The 14742-nt window shown below is 32.5% G+C and overlaps 1 protein-coding gene across 7 annotated transcripts in view; it reads left to right on the forward strand.

The window, feature by feature from the left end:
- PDS5B (PDS5 cohesin associated factor B) overlaps window positions 1–13974 on the forward strand; it is a 129408-nt gene extending 115434 nt beyond the window's left edge. Inside the window, exons 30-34 of one of the 7 annotated variants that reach the window (XM_077752530.1) lie at window positions 633–738; window positions 5540–5979; window positions 6070–6180; window positions 9443–9581; window positions 10942–13974. In XM_077752530.1, the coding sequence (XP_077608656.1) occupies window positions 633–738; window positions 5540–5979; window positions 6070–6180; window positions 9443–9581; window positions 10942–10977 (832 nt within the window). In that variant the 3' untranslated portion in view covers window positions 10978–13974. Of the gene's footprint in view, window positions 1–632; window positions 739–1840; window positions 1895–5539; window positions 5980–6069; window positions 6185–9442; window positions 9582–10941 lie in introns of those variants that run through there. The other 6 variants (XM_077752531.1, XM_077752532.1, XM_077752533.1 and 3 more) reach the window with 6 other exon arrangements.
- Window positions 13975–14742: the final 768 nt, after the last annotated feature.

Genomic DNA, 14742 nt, shown 5'->3' on the forward strand with positions numbered 1-14742 from the left:
CCCCCCCCCAAAGTAAATAAAATAAACTTTAAAAAAAGAGAACAGAAAATGGGATGCCTGGGTGGCCCAGTCGGTTAAGCATCCGACTTTGGCTCAGGTCATGATCTTGCAATTCGTGGGTTTGAGCCCTGCATCAGGTTTTGTGCTGGCAACTCAGAGCCTGGAGCCTGTTTCAGATTCTGTGTCTCCCTCTCTCTCTGCCCCTCCCCCACTCACGTTCTGTCTCTCTCTGTTTTAAAAATAAATAAACTATTAAAAAAAGCACAGAGAAGAAAAAGTGGAACTGGGAATATGGGAGAGGTAGGGGACAGTGCAGACTGTAGTAACATAGGCCAGTCCAGCTTGCTAACAAGAAAAGTTTTAATTTACTTTATGTTCCCATTCCAAAATAGAATTTAGTTTTTAAAAAGAATTAGGAAAAAAACTAAATTTGTGATTTTTCAAGTTTCTCTATTACGTTAAATGTGATTCATTGCTTGTTGGTTTGGTGCTAAATATGATAGAATGAAATGGCTGCTTTTTGGAAAAGAATGAAACTTTTCCTCATAAAGCTGCAAAGCTACACTAGAGGACAGAAAAAGCTTTTAAGGTTATTTCATTGTAATATTAATTACAAATGTCTGTATTAAAAGGCTTGATAGCTCCGAAATGGATCACAGTGAAAATGAAGATTATACAATGTCATCACCTTTGCCAGGAAAAAAAAGTGACAAGAGAGACGACTCTGATCTTGTAAGGGTGAGATATTTGGTTTGATTTTATAATAATTATAATAATGATAAAAATTTTACTGTTTAAATAATAATGTTTACACTGAAACCAGTTAACATTACTTTTCAAATTTGACATTTGATTTTCTCTTAATGATTTTAATCACAAATGTGAGTTCATCATTATTCTCTACCATGTAATTTAAGTATATTGAATCTCTTGTGTTTCTTGTCATTCTAATAAGTGATTTTTATTCTGTAGATCTTTGAAATCAAACATGCCAGTTCCATACTCAGAACTGCTTGGGGTTTTCTTGTTGTTGTGTTGCTGTTGTTGTTTAAAACACAGTAAATTTAGACTTAGCATTAGAAACGGGAAATAGAACGAGGATCCCTAAAGGCTCCTCCATTTTAGATGCTTTCTTAAGCCTTTCATTACTAAGTAAGCTTTCAGCAAAGGTAGGAAGTACTACAGACTTTAGTTTTTAAATTTTGTTTTATTAAATTTTTAAAATTTTAATAGTGATAATTTATATGATTAGACAGTTTTTAAATGTCATTTAAAGACAGATTTGTTAGGTTTTAGTACAGATACAATTATGTATTTCTGTACACCTTGATAACCTTAATTATTGGGCACATTCTGACTTTCTAGGTTAGCTTTAAACATTTTCTGAAAAATTGATGAGGCTGTCTGAACCAGTTTCTTTATCTTTAAAATGTGGCTACTTAGCTGGTAAGGTTTATCAGAATAAATGAATTAGACCAAGTCAGTTGGTGTTGCTTCTGTTTTGTCATTATAAAGATCAATATTTTTGATTATTGATTACTATAAAGTAAATGTTAATGCCTTTGAATCTACTCAATTAGTAGAGGTGGAACATTAAATAAAATACTTTCGCTTTCTCTGAAATATTACTGCCCTTCTTTTCTTCCACTGGCCCAACATTACATATTCCAAGAAGTTTAAATTATTTTCAGTTGTTTTCAAGTTTCTCCAGTAATTTGTTTTGCCAGATTGTTTTTCTTTCCACTTAAAAAATTATAATTCTTAAATTCTTACTAAATCCTTACTACTTATACTGTAAATTCTGATTTTTATTGGCTGTTTAAAAATTTTGCCCAAGCAGAATTAAAAATTGATCGCTTAGCCAGAAAGGAATCCTGTTATCTGGATTTATAGAAGAGAACCTTGAATTGGAAAAGGTATTTATGTCTTCTAGTCCTACTTCTCACTTAATGCAGAAATTCCTTCATTAGCTTTTATGAGAGTTGGTTACCACGTGCTTGAAGATGCCTTAGGTGGAGAGCTTATAATTTCTCTCATTTGTTGGAAACATCAACACATCAGCTAGGCCACCCATACCCATATACTGCCCTGCTCCCTTACCCACATCCCCCCAAATTTGGGAAACATTGTTGTGATAAATTCTGAGTATTTTGTTACCCTATAAATTCTATATCTTGTTCTGCCTTGTAGAGCAATAAAGAGCCAGTCTCTCTTTTCCATAGAAAAGTTTTGAAATTCTGAGCTTTTGCGATTTATTTTTATAATTATAATGGAGCCTTTTGGCTGCCTTTTGTGTAACATTGCATCCATTTTCAGAAATACTGTAAGAACCTTTTAATAAACATCAACTGAAATATCCTCAAAGAGATTAGCATTTTGAGACAGAAGTTCAACTTAAAGACCAGTAGATTATAGACATTGAAATTTCACCTTGACATTGAAATTTCACCACAAAGGAATTATTCTCCATATACATTTATATTCAGATATTTAGTTTTACAAATAATATGTTTTCCTTATTTCCTGCTTCTAACCTCAGTTTTATATTCCCTCTGTTCTTAAGATCATGAAGTGCAAAATGAAAAAAATAGAGAAGTAGTGCTTTAGTAAATGAGATTATTTTATAGTATTCTCAAGAAAGCAGATTGAATTTGCTGTTTACCACCAACCTTTTCCAGAGTATAAAGGAATTCAGCCACCTTATCACAATTTTGGACGTTAAAATGAATTGTAGAGTTTAAAGCTGGAGGTGATAATTGTAAATTTAATTTTAATTCAGTATTTCTCTTCATATCTCTGAGTAACAATAATTATTTGTACAAAACTACAGATAACTGATAACAAATTAAAACTAGTCATGTATAGGTCTGTTTTTTCCTAGAATGTCAGGATAATTTAATGCTAAGAAATCTTTTAATATATCGAATCAGTATACCAAATTATATCAAAGAAGAAGAATACTAACAAGATAACCTCAGGTCATATCAGGAAGATATAAATACAACTTAAAATCCATTCTTGATACATATGAACTCTTAATAAACTAATACCAGAAGGATACTTCCTTAACATCCTAAAAGTTTTATCTGTTTAAATCAGTAGTCATTGATTTGGTTATTCTTAAGTTATTTTTCTCAAGTGCAAAATACTGGAAGCATTTTAATTAAAAACCAGAAGCAAAACAAATAATTTGTTGTCATCACTGTTATTTAATATTGTTCTAGAATGTTTGACAAATTCAGGAAGACATGAAAAAGTCAAAGGTATGACAATGAAAAAGAAGAGACAAATTCATTTTTCTTGTTCAAGAAAAATAAGAGAAGCAGTTGAAAAACTAAGAATTCAGTATGGTAGCTGATTAAACATCTATATATGGTAGATGTATGTACATGTATGACTAACTTTATTCTCATAATTTTACTTTACATCAAGTATATACTTGGGGGAAAGGAGATTTGCCTCACTACAATAACCTCTTCAACATAGATAGATAGATAGACAGACTGACCAACTGACTGACCTGAACATAGCCTTAAGAAAGAAGTAAGGAGATATCCATGTGGGAAAAATATCCAAATTGAGAAATATAGAAGACTTGAAGATAAAGAAGACCAGCCTTGTTCTTTAATGGGAGAAATGAATGAAAACAAATGACGTTTCTTTATAAATGAATCTGTATGTAATTATAATATTCCAGTGTGATTTTAATTCCATGTGGAAGAATTAAATGGATACAAAAGAAGTAGTAATAAGATCAGCCCGACCAAACACAAGTGTATTTCTTTATGATTAATAAAATATTATGCTGCTGTTACAGTAGCCCAGAAACATTATTAATTTTTAAAACATAATACAGAGTAAAGGAAACATTACAAGTCAGTGATTTGTGAAACAATTGGAATACTCTTTGGGGATGGATAGGAATCACAGTTTTGAATTCCATGTCAAATCCTATCAAGATACTATAATGCCTTAGTCTGCTCAGTCTGCTGTAACAAATATCGTAGACTGGATGGCTTAAACAACAGAAATAAATTTTCTCACCTTTCTGTAGGTTTGGAATTCTAAGATCACAGTGCTGGCCGATTTGCTTCCTAGTGAGAATTTTTTTCCCCTGGTTTGCAGATGGCCACCTTTTCACTATGCCTCACATGGTGGAGAGAGAGACAGACAGATCTCTCTGGTGTCTCTTTTCATAAGGGGCTAATTCTGTTATTAGGGCCCCACCCTCATGATCTTAACTGAAATATCTCCCAAAGGCCCTATCTTCAGACATCATCACATTATGGGTTATAGCTTCAACATATGAATTTTGTCTGGACACAATTCAGTCCATAACAAACAGGAAATAAAATTTAAATATACACAAAAATATAGAAGAATGTAGATTTAAAATACTAAGACTCCAGTATACAAATGGACAAAGAGCATAATACCACTGACATAATTAGGGAGTTGATAGGAAATAAAATGACTAAACAAATCAGATAATTTTTGTTTTCTTTTCACTGATTTTAGGGATGTAAATTGACACAAACTATTTGGAAATAAAACACCTCTATTTAAGGGTTTTATACATGTATGTGTATAGAAATCTATAAGGGTTTGTACTGTTCTTGGTTTCTTTGTAGAATTTCCTCAGTCTCCATCTGCTGGTCAGTGCATATATTCTCTGAATGTAGACTAGGCTTTTATTTTAAGTTTCTGATTAAATAATTTTAATTGTTTTTGTTTTTAATTAGTTGCATCTGGGAAGAGAGACAGTATCTTTGATTCAGAAGTGTTTTCAAAATTTTTAATAAATGAATATGTTTAACTTTTACATCTTGCAACCTCCATCTATAAAATAAAAGTAGCTCTTTTTTGGTGTCTAAGCATACTGTATAACATAGTTGATATTTTATATCATATTCACTGTGGAATAAAATTAGAATTACTTACTTTGACTATTAAAGCAGATCTATTATACTGTGATATAGTTATCCATTATTCAAGCATGGAATTTAGAATTTTTTAAATGACATAACTCATTAAAATTTATAGTTTAATAAAATACTGATCTTGAAAGGTTTTCTTTTTTAAGATATATGAATCCCTATATTTATTGCAGAATTATTTACAATAGCCAAGATATAGAAGCAGCCCAAGAGTATATCAATAGATAAATAAAGAAGATGTGGTATATACACACAATGGAATATCAATCAGCCATAAGAAAATAATAAAATCTTTCCATTTGCAACAACATGGATGGAACTAAAGGATATAATGTTAAGTGAAATAAGTCCATTAGATANGATCTCGAAAGGTTTTAATTTGAGGCTCTCTAGCTTAAGTAAAAATGAAAATTTACCCTCTTAGCCCAGATAATTTTTTTAGTTAAAAAACACAAAAGTAGTTATGATTCTGATATACTTAAAAACTATGTATTTTATTTAGGTACAGTTTTATGACAAAAGTGGTTAACATTTTTTTTGTTTCAGTTTTCAAAGTATGCATATAACAAATTTATATTTGAAATTGTGATTTTTATTCCTAGTCTGAATTGGACAAACCTAGAAGCCGGAAAAAAACACCTGTCACAGATTCAGAAGAGAAATTAGGTATGGATGACCTCACCAAGTTGGTACAGGAACAGAAACCTAAAGGCAGTCAGCGTGGACGGAAGAGAGGCCATACGGCTTCAGAATCAGATGAACAGCAGTGGCCTGAGGAAAAGAGGCTCAAAGAAGATACATTAGAAAATGAGGATGAACAGAATAGTCCGCCAAAAAAGGGTAAAAGAGGCCGACCCCCTAAACCTCTTGGTGGAGGTACCCCAAAAGAAGAGCCAACAATGAAAACATCTAAAAAGGGAACCAAAAAAAAATCTGGATCCTCAGCACCAGAAGAGGAGGAGGAAGAAGAAAGACAAAGTGGAAACACAGAACAGAAATCAAAAAGCAAACAGCACCGAACATCAAGGAGAGCACAGCAGAGGTAAGTGCATGTAACTCTAAACTGCATGTTTTTAGTAACTGTGTTATAAATCATAATTTGATGCTATCCACATTTGGGTCTTCCCCAAAGCAGAGCAGAATCTCCTGAAACTAGTGCAGTTGAATCCACACAATCCACACCACAGAAAGGACGAGGAAGACCATCAAAAACGCCATCACCATCACAACCAAAAAAAAATGTGTAAGTTGTAAATAATATTAAATTTCAAACCAGTTTCAAATTATTTTGCAAAAGTTCATAAATTTTTAAATATACATAGGGCTGTATTTAAAATCCCATGTATTTAGTCCCATTATACTAGGTAAGATAAAATTTTTATAAACTTACCTAGGTAATTGATATCTCAGTTTAACCCTCTGATAATATTTTTACAGGTTTTAGGCAAATCTCTTTAAATGAATACCAAATAGTTTATTGTTTCCAATACAGATTTTATGGTACCTAAAGAGATGAGAAAGTATTTTTAAATAATCATATTATAGTGACCAAGTTGCCTTGTCATTCCATACTATAGTTTTTCTTACTATCTCTCCTCAGCAACTTTAAAAAAATAGTTTTTATATTATTGCTTTTATTCTTTAAATTGTGTAGGAAAGTAACAGGCATTACTTTTCTTTAAATTATATCCATAGAAATTATCACATGTAGATCTAAAGATTTTGGGGTTTTGATTTTGTTTCTTTTCTAATTAAACGAACACATTGTATCTACATATAAATAGTTTTGGAAGTTCACACAAGCATATATTTATAAGAAAATCACAATAACAAATCTGTATCTAAAATTGTTAGAATAGCAGGAGCGTCCATGCTGTCATTTGTATCTTTTGCACTTTTTTCTCAGTTACTTAAGTGGAAATAGAATAGCAGGTCTTCCATTAGTCAGAAATTCTGACTGTAATTCTGAGAGTAATCCCATTGCAGTTACATCAGTGCCTTGGCTTTGCAGAGTTGCCAGTACACTTTGGCTAAATACTCAAGTTATCTTAGAAATTTTTCCTATTCCTGTGTATTTCCCAGGAAGAGGAAAACTTGCTTGAGTGTCTAGCTACTTCCTGCCTTCTTCCATTTAATTTTTTCTCAGGTAAAAAGTAAAGGTAAGTACCTTTTTGTGGCAGCTTTGTAAATGTGTTTGGATTCAGTTTACGAAAAGTAACTATTTTTAAAAAATGAATTCTTAAGGAATATATAATTCCCACAATTAATTTCATAATGAAATAATAGAAAAGCTTTCAGGCTCATAACTTTAGTTTCTGTTTGGACATCAAAAAATTAAGGGCTTAAATGATTATCATGTCATCTAAAATTATATACATCTTTGGGGCGCCTGGGTGGCTTAGTCGGTTAAGCGTCCGACTTTTGCTTAGGTCATGACCTCGCGGTTCGTGGGTTCGAGCCCCGTGTCGGGCTCTGTGCTGACTGCCAGCTCCGAGCCTGGAGCCATTTTCGGGGTCTGTATCTCCCTCTCTCTCTGGCCCTCCCCTGCTCACCCTGTCTCTCTCTCTCTCCTAGAAATAAATAAAAAATATTTTAAAAAAAGTAAAATAAAATAAAATTATATACATCTTCATACAAATGTTCTAAACCAAACAAGTATTTCTTTTAAAAATCAATGCAAAGACTCTATATTCGTCTTAATAGCATATCTTCCCTTTATAGGGAAGCTCTTTTTTTTTTTTTTTTTTTAGAACTAGTAGAATAACATGTTATGATCTGCCTGTTTTTCTTGTTCCGACCTCAGTGGAATTGAGAAAGATTATATTATTTTCATGTAATTCCTGTTTTTTTTTCCATTAACTCTGAAAAACTGAACCAAGTAAAAAAAAATAAATTACTTGGTTTGAGTGTGGATTAAAGGATACATATTTTGGATTACCCAAGAGAAATGATAAGCTGTATTTTTAATTTAAAAAAAAAAAAAAGAAAGAAAAGTTAATCAGGGCCACCTAGGTGGCTCGATCAGTTAAGCATTTGACTCTTGGCTTCGGTTCAGGTCATGATTCACGGTTTGTGGGTTCAAGACCCTCATCAGGCTCCATGCTGACAATGTAAGGGCCTGCTTGGGATTCTCTTTCTCCTCTCTTATGCCCCTCCCCTACTCATGTGTGCACATACTCTCTCAGAAATAAATTTTTGAAAAGTTACCACACAGAGAATAAACTGATGGTTGCCAGAAGGAAGCAGGAATGGCAGCATGGGCAAAATGGGTGAAGGGGAGTGGGAGATAGAGGCTTCCAGTTTGGGAATGAATAAGTCATGGGACTAAAGGGCCATGACATAGAGAATAAGGTCAGTGATGTTGTAGTAGTGTTGTCTGGTGACAGGTGGTAGATGCACTTGTGGTGAGCACAGCACATCACACTTGAACCACTGTGTTGTATACCTGCAACTGATGTAACATTGTATGTCCACTATACTCAAATAAGAAAAATATTTGAATTTAAAGAATATACTTGCAAATATCAGGAAGGATACATTTGATTAAACGGTGATATGTCTTTTATATATTTGATTGCCTCCTGTGTTTCAGAGAGTACTCGGTGCTAGGGTTTACGGTGACACAGAATAGACCTTATTCTTGTCCTCTTGGGATTAACATCTAACTGGATATGTAATCATTACATTATCACACATAAATATGGAATTGTAAATTGTGATCTGTGCCCTGAGGAAAAATCTAAGGTACTAGAAGAGAATATAATGAGAGAGCTAGGGAATTAGGGAAGTTTTCTCTTTGGAAAGTGAGAATTGATTTCTTGAGAATAGTAGGGGTTAGGCTGATAGAGAACAGGGAGAAGAACACAATTGGAGGGAACATGGTGTTGAAGGTTCCAAAGTAGGAAAAGTCTTGGTCAATTCAGAGAGTTGAAGAAAGGCAATAATTTGCTAGATTGTAGTTGTAAGGAATTGGGGAATGGAAAGAGATGAGAATGGACAGGTAGCCAACAACTGTCTGCAGGGCCTTATATATTATGTTAGGAAGGTTTACAGAATTTCTCTCAGTATAGGAGGGAGTTGTCTAGGGGGAGTGAGTGACATCAGCTGTTTTTACATTAAGAATTATAAGGCCAGATGAAGACTGGTACACTATTAATACACAAGGCTTCTAAATTTTCTGTTTTGAGCAACTTAGTAGATACAGGTGCCTTTACTGAGTTGGGAAAGATAAAAGGAAGAACCAACTTTGGGTTATGTTTTAAGATCTTTTATTGTCTTGGTCTCAGTCACATGTTTTATGTTACTTGGTCAGTGTTTGTGAGATTCTAAGATTAAACACTGGGTTGGGGTTTAGAATAAGAATAATATTTCTTGTTTCATAAGATAATGGAAGATAAAAAGTAGAATAAATGAGAATTTATGAAGTATTTAAGGCATTTCCTCTGAGGTAATCTACTACTTAAAGATCAGAATGTTCATTTTTTTTTACCTCTGTTTTACTCTAGCCGTGTAGGACGTTCCAAACAAGCAGCTACTAAAGAAAATGATTCAAGTGAAGAAGTAGATGTGTTTCAGGGTAGCTCTCCTGTCAATGATGATGTTCCACAGGAAGAAACAGAGGAAGAGGAAGTTTCTACAGTAAATGTATGTGTTTGTTAAAGTACCGTGTGTGATAGCATAGAATATAGGAATAGAGTTGATAAATACTTGGTCAGCTCCATATAGCACTTGCTGTTACTTATAATTCTAAGTATTTATTTACTTTTCTTCAGTTCGTAGTAGTGTTTCACCTACCAGCTTGGGTAATGAGAGAACATCCTTTATGGAATCCTGAAACTATGTGAAAATAATAGACATAGCCTAGTGAAAGTGTAAATGTCAAGTTTATAACTGAATGTGGAGAAGTAGCATTCTGATACTTCTTGATTTTAGACCACTGTTTTGTGTTAAATAGACTATGGTTAATGTTTTTTAACTTTTTCTTTGAGTTTCATAGTAGTTTCACAAATTAGTCATATAGAATAAAATCATGTCTTTGAAATTTATAAAATTGGTAACATATTTCTTTTACAAAAAGGCAGAATGTGAATTCTTCCTAATTTTTTCTTAAGTAAAGAATGGCTTTGTCAGTTAACACATCTTCGTTATTTCATTTTGGAAGACATACAGCTAACACATTTAAGTAAACTCTTCTGTTAATGATACACCAGTGCTGAATATTTGGAAAAGCAGTCAGCCGTCTTTGAGAAACCTGTGTTCTGAGATCAAATCCCAGAGTTGACCCCCACCCCTCTGTGCTTTTTAACATAATCAGCACTTTTATCTGTACCAGGGTTCACTTATGCACCAGATATTCACAGAAAAATATCTGAACTGTGGTCTCAAACTTGTTGGGCTTGTTTCTTACAGCATTATTATTTTTTTATTGTTTTGGATGTAAAAATAAGAGTCCATAGTGACTAATGTCTTCATCAAAACAACAACAACAACAACAACAACTAAACCATAAATTAATTGACTTAAAATCCTGTTCGGCTTATATTCATCTTAATACTGATCTTTTTAGAGCTGAAGTTTTATGCTTCATTAGTACTTGCCAGTAAATGGTAACACGTCTGAAATCCAGATTCCTGTGTATTTGGTAACTGTTTTCCCAGAAAGACAACTGTAAGCCTAAGGGTAAACATAAGTGACAAGATATTTGCAGTTGTTTTTCTTGCTGTTGACATTGCTTTCTGTTCATTTCTCTTTAAAATTATTAAATAGAAAAGTAAAATAGTTTTCTCTTTTGCTATTATGGGAAAGGCTATTTATGGGCATTCAAATATTATTTAAGTTCTAAATATGTGATGCTGAGGCAAAACTAAAAATAGGAGAAAGGTTTGAAGTGAGGAAAAGCAAAGAAAATCAGGAACAACTAAGAATAGTGATTTGTTTAAAAAGTAATATTAATTACTGCTAAGTCTGGTATCTTAATTAAGCATCTGGTAATTTTTCTTTTAAGGTACGGCGGCGAAGTTCTAAAAGAGAAAGGCGATGAACAAATGTAATTAGTAACTTTCTGTGTGAAAGCTTTGAAAAGAAGCATTTGTTTTTTGTCAAGCTTGAGGCTAAGTAATGCCTTTGATGCACAAAGCGGGACTGCTGGAGAGTGGACAGTTGGACCTTACTTTGATGACCTCACATATTTGTGGTCACAGCGCTTTAGCCATAGGCGTGGTGATAACATTGACTCTGGAGTCCTGTGAAAGTGTGATGTGCGATGGCTATGTAGACATAAACTAAAGAAGAAACTTGTAAATATATTTTTTCTTTATTTTCCTTTTTTTCTTTCTTCTTCTTTTTTTTTTTTTTTTTTTTAAATGTTTCTGAATTCTAAAGTGCTTGTATAGCTTTTATCTGCGGCTTTAAACTGACAGTCCCAACTGTTTATTGGATCTATTGATTTGGAAAGAGTTTGTTAGGATAGATCTTAAGCAGTGATCTGTCAGTGTTTGTATTTGTATTCTCTGCAATTTTACTGTGAAAAAATTTTTTTCAACAAATGGTGTCATTTTCTTGATGTCATTGTTTGTTGGAGAGTTAAATGGTCTCTTTCCCTTGTGTATCTTACCTAGTGTTTACTCCTAGGCACCCTTAATCTTCAGAGGTGCTAAGTGGTCTGCCATTACATCTGCATGATGCCTTCAACAGGAGGGCACCATGCAGATTGTGAAATAGTCCTGACGTTTGGTTATTTTACACCTCAGTATTGGTCTCAGAATTTTCTGGCCTTTCATGGCAATGAAAATTTTAAGAAAAGAGAGATTTAAAATATTTTAATTTTAAAGAGTGTGTTATAAAATAATGTACTGAATTCTTTATCCCATTTTATCATCATCCCTTTTCAGTTTTTATTAATCTACTGTATCAATAAAATTCTGTAATTTGAATTAGTTTTTAATAGTCTAGAATGTTATTGTGTATAGATATTTCCTCTTGAACATTATGTTCAGAAATGCAGATTATTACACTATAATATAAAATCCAATATATACACATAGAAAGTTCCAGTTCTCCATAACAGTGTAAAGTTAATCAGAAAGAAAAAATTTTATTGATGCAGTGTGTCTTTATAAAGCTGTTCTTGAAAGCAAGTGTTTTGTATTTTATAGTGAGTTGCATGTTTATGAAAAAAGTGCTGAAAATGGGATGTGCTCTTTTCTGTAAATTCATATTTAGCCATAGTATATGATAGATTGCCCCATAACATAGTTTTTCATCAAGAGTTTATTATTGTACTTTATTTTGGAGCCAAAAAAGTTGTTTTTTTTGGGGGGGTAGGGTGGGAATGATATATCCAACTATATGAGCTACTGTAGGTATCACGGTCTTATAAATTTTGAATGAAATTCCACTTTGTCTACATTGGGAGAAGTGGAAATTTATTTGGATTTAGAGCAGATCTTTTTTTTTCTTCATTGTAATCTGCAAAGTATAGAAACAAATGACTTAAATCAGTATCCTTTATACAGTTTTATAAACTGTATTTTGAACCAAAACATAAAAGTTACTACTTAATGCTTGCCTAAATTCAGTTTAGTATTTCAGGTGCTGTTCTTTTGTTTTTTCACAGTTAACACCAGAAAAGAAAATCATATCCTAACTTATTAAATTTATCACATTGAATAATGGAGCATTTTCATACAACACACCATTATGTTGAAGGTATATTTCCAAGATTGGTTATAATAGAGGGGGGATATAATAAAGAAACTACTATTTTGGAAAATGACATTTTACTATTTTCCAGTGTATCACAATTGAAGTGATTATTTTTCTTTTAAAGATTTCTTCATGTTTATGAAACGGCCTTTTATTTTTTAAAAAATGTTTTGAATTGTGTCTTAATCTCTCAATATTTAACTATTCTTCATTTCCAACAGTACTGACACCAGTGATTATGGGAAGCTGCTGCATACAAAGCAGCTAATGTCGGACCAAGATACATTGGTTTTTAACCGTTTCATGAACTCAGTTCTCCCAAACACGCTATTTGTATCTCAGCAGTGCAAAGGCATGTTTTTAAATCTATAAAATAAAGAATAAGGGATAGCTTTGTATTTTTGTCGTTGACTAAATTGCACCAGAAATGTTTATGGAAGTATATCTTTAAGACCATTTTATAAAACATAATGAAAAAATGGTTGTGGAGGATTTTTATTTGCATGATCATAGTTAACCAAATTTCATTGCACACTAATTCTGTACATCAGTTCACAAAAAATGTTCATTGTAGATTTTGTTTAATGCCAATAAGTCTGTGATTTTACAACATGTCTGTTCACTTTTTGGGAGGATTATGATGTAAATTTTCCATTTTTCTGTAGAAAAATAGGTGCAATAATGATCAAAGTTTTGATGTCCTGAGTCTTCATCTTTTAGGGGATTATCTTATTATGTTTGAACGTAACATTTCACGTACTGACATCTGGAGAGCCACATACTATAACTAAAGTAAAATTAAGTATGTATACAACATTAATTGCTAACAATAGTTAGCAAACTCTTCAGTCATAGTCATAATGTTAATTTTGAAAATATGTACTGTATAAAATTGAGAAAATATTTAACTCACTGTAACAACTTCCATTATGAAAATCTTATGACTTTTCGGTGAGGTTACCTTGCTGCACTCTGTAGCAAGTTCATTTAATCTACAGTATAATGAGATTTCCTGCTGCAGTGCAACAGGAAGCTTTTGTTTTCAGTGATCTCCACTGTATATGTAAATTACCAATGTGGCTGTAAAACTTGTTCCAGGTATTAAAGGTTAAATTACTTTCTGTATCTTCTTACAACTTGTAAGTTTGATTTTTAAGATTTCCTTTTGCCCACTTGAAGAATGTCAGGAATTTAAGAATTTGTTTAACTTGGGCGTATCTCCCCGACCACACAGTATTATGTCACTATCATGAACAGTTGGTATTTAGGTAGATAACCAGTTTCAGACACATTTTTTGGATTTTCTGTGAAGTTGAATAAACATGAAAGCTAATATGTAATTGTATTACTTTATTTATGTGAATCAGTATTTAAATATGTTTACTAAATGAAGAAAGGCACATTTTGATGATTTTTTTATTTTGGAGACTTTTGTTGCATGGAAAGGAAATCTCTTTCCCAGTAACATGTTTTCAAGCTTTTTATTTAAACTTCTCATGTAAAATTTTGGCTAACAGAGATTACTAAGTACTGTTTAAGTTAAAGGCTTGCATAACTGAAGAAAATAAATGTTTCATATAAACTTTAAAAGTAAGCACTGAGAATATAAGTTGCTAATGGCAGTTTTATTCATTTGTTCAGCAAATAGTTACTGAGTGCTTACTATGTGTTAGGTTAGTTATAGGGAATAAAGTGTGACTCTCCCTGGCGGGGGGAGGGGAAGGGAGATAAGGAAACAATTATTACATATATAATGTCAGATTGTGAAAAGTGTGGTGAATAGAAAAGGAAAAACTAGACGGACAGTAGAAATGATTGGAGGTGAAGCTATTTTATATTTTGACCTATGTTATTCAATACATAAAATGTAGGATTATTATGCCTTTATGATTAAGTCATACTTTCATAATTGTAAAGTGTCACTCAATATCTGTACAAATACTCCCATGTCTACTTTGTCTGATATGAATATAGCCATACCAGTTTTGTTTGCATGACAAAGCTTTTTCTGTCCTTTTATTTTCACCCTATTTATATATATCTTTAAAGTGTGTGTTGTGTAAACATTTTATTATTTGGCCTTGCTCTTTTATTCAGTTAT

Source organism: Crocuta crocuta, unplaced genomic scaffold (assembly GCF_008692635.1).
Source record: "Crocuta crocuta isolate KB4526 unplaced genomic scaffold, BGI_CrCroc_1.0 scaffold190, whole genome shotgun sequence".
Classification (NCBI taxonomy): domain Eukaryota; kingdom Metazoa; phylum Chordata; class Mammalia; order Carnivora; family Hyaenidae; genus Crocuta; species Crocuta crocuta.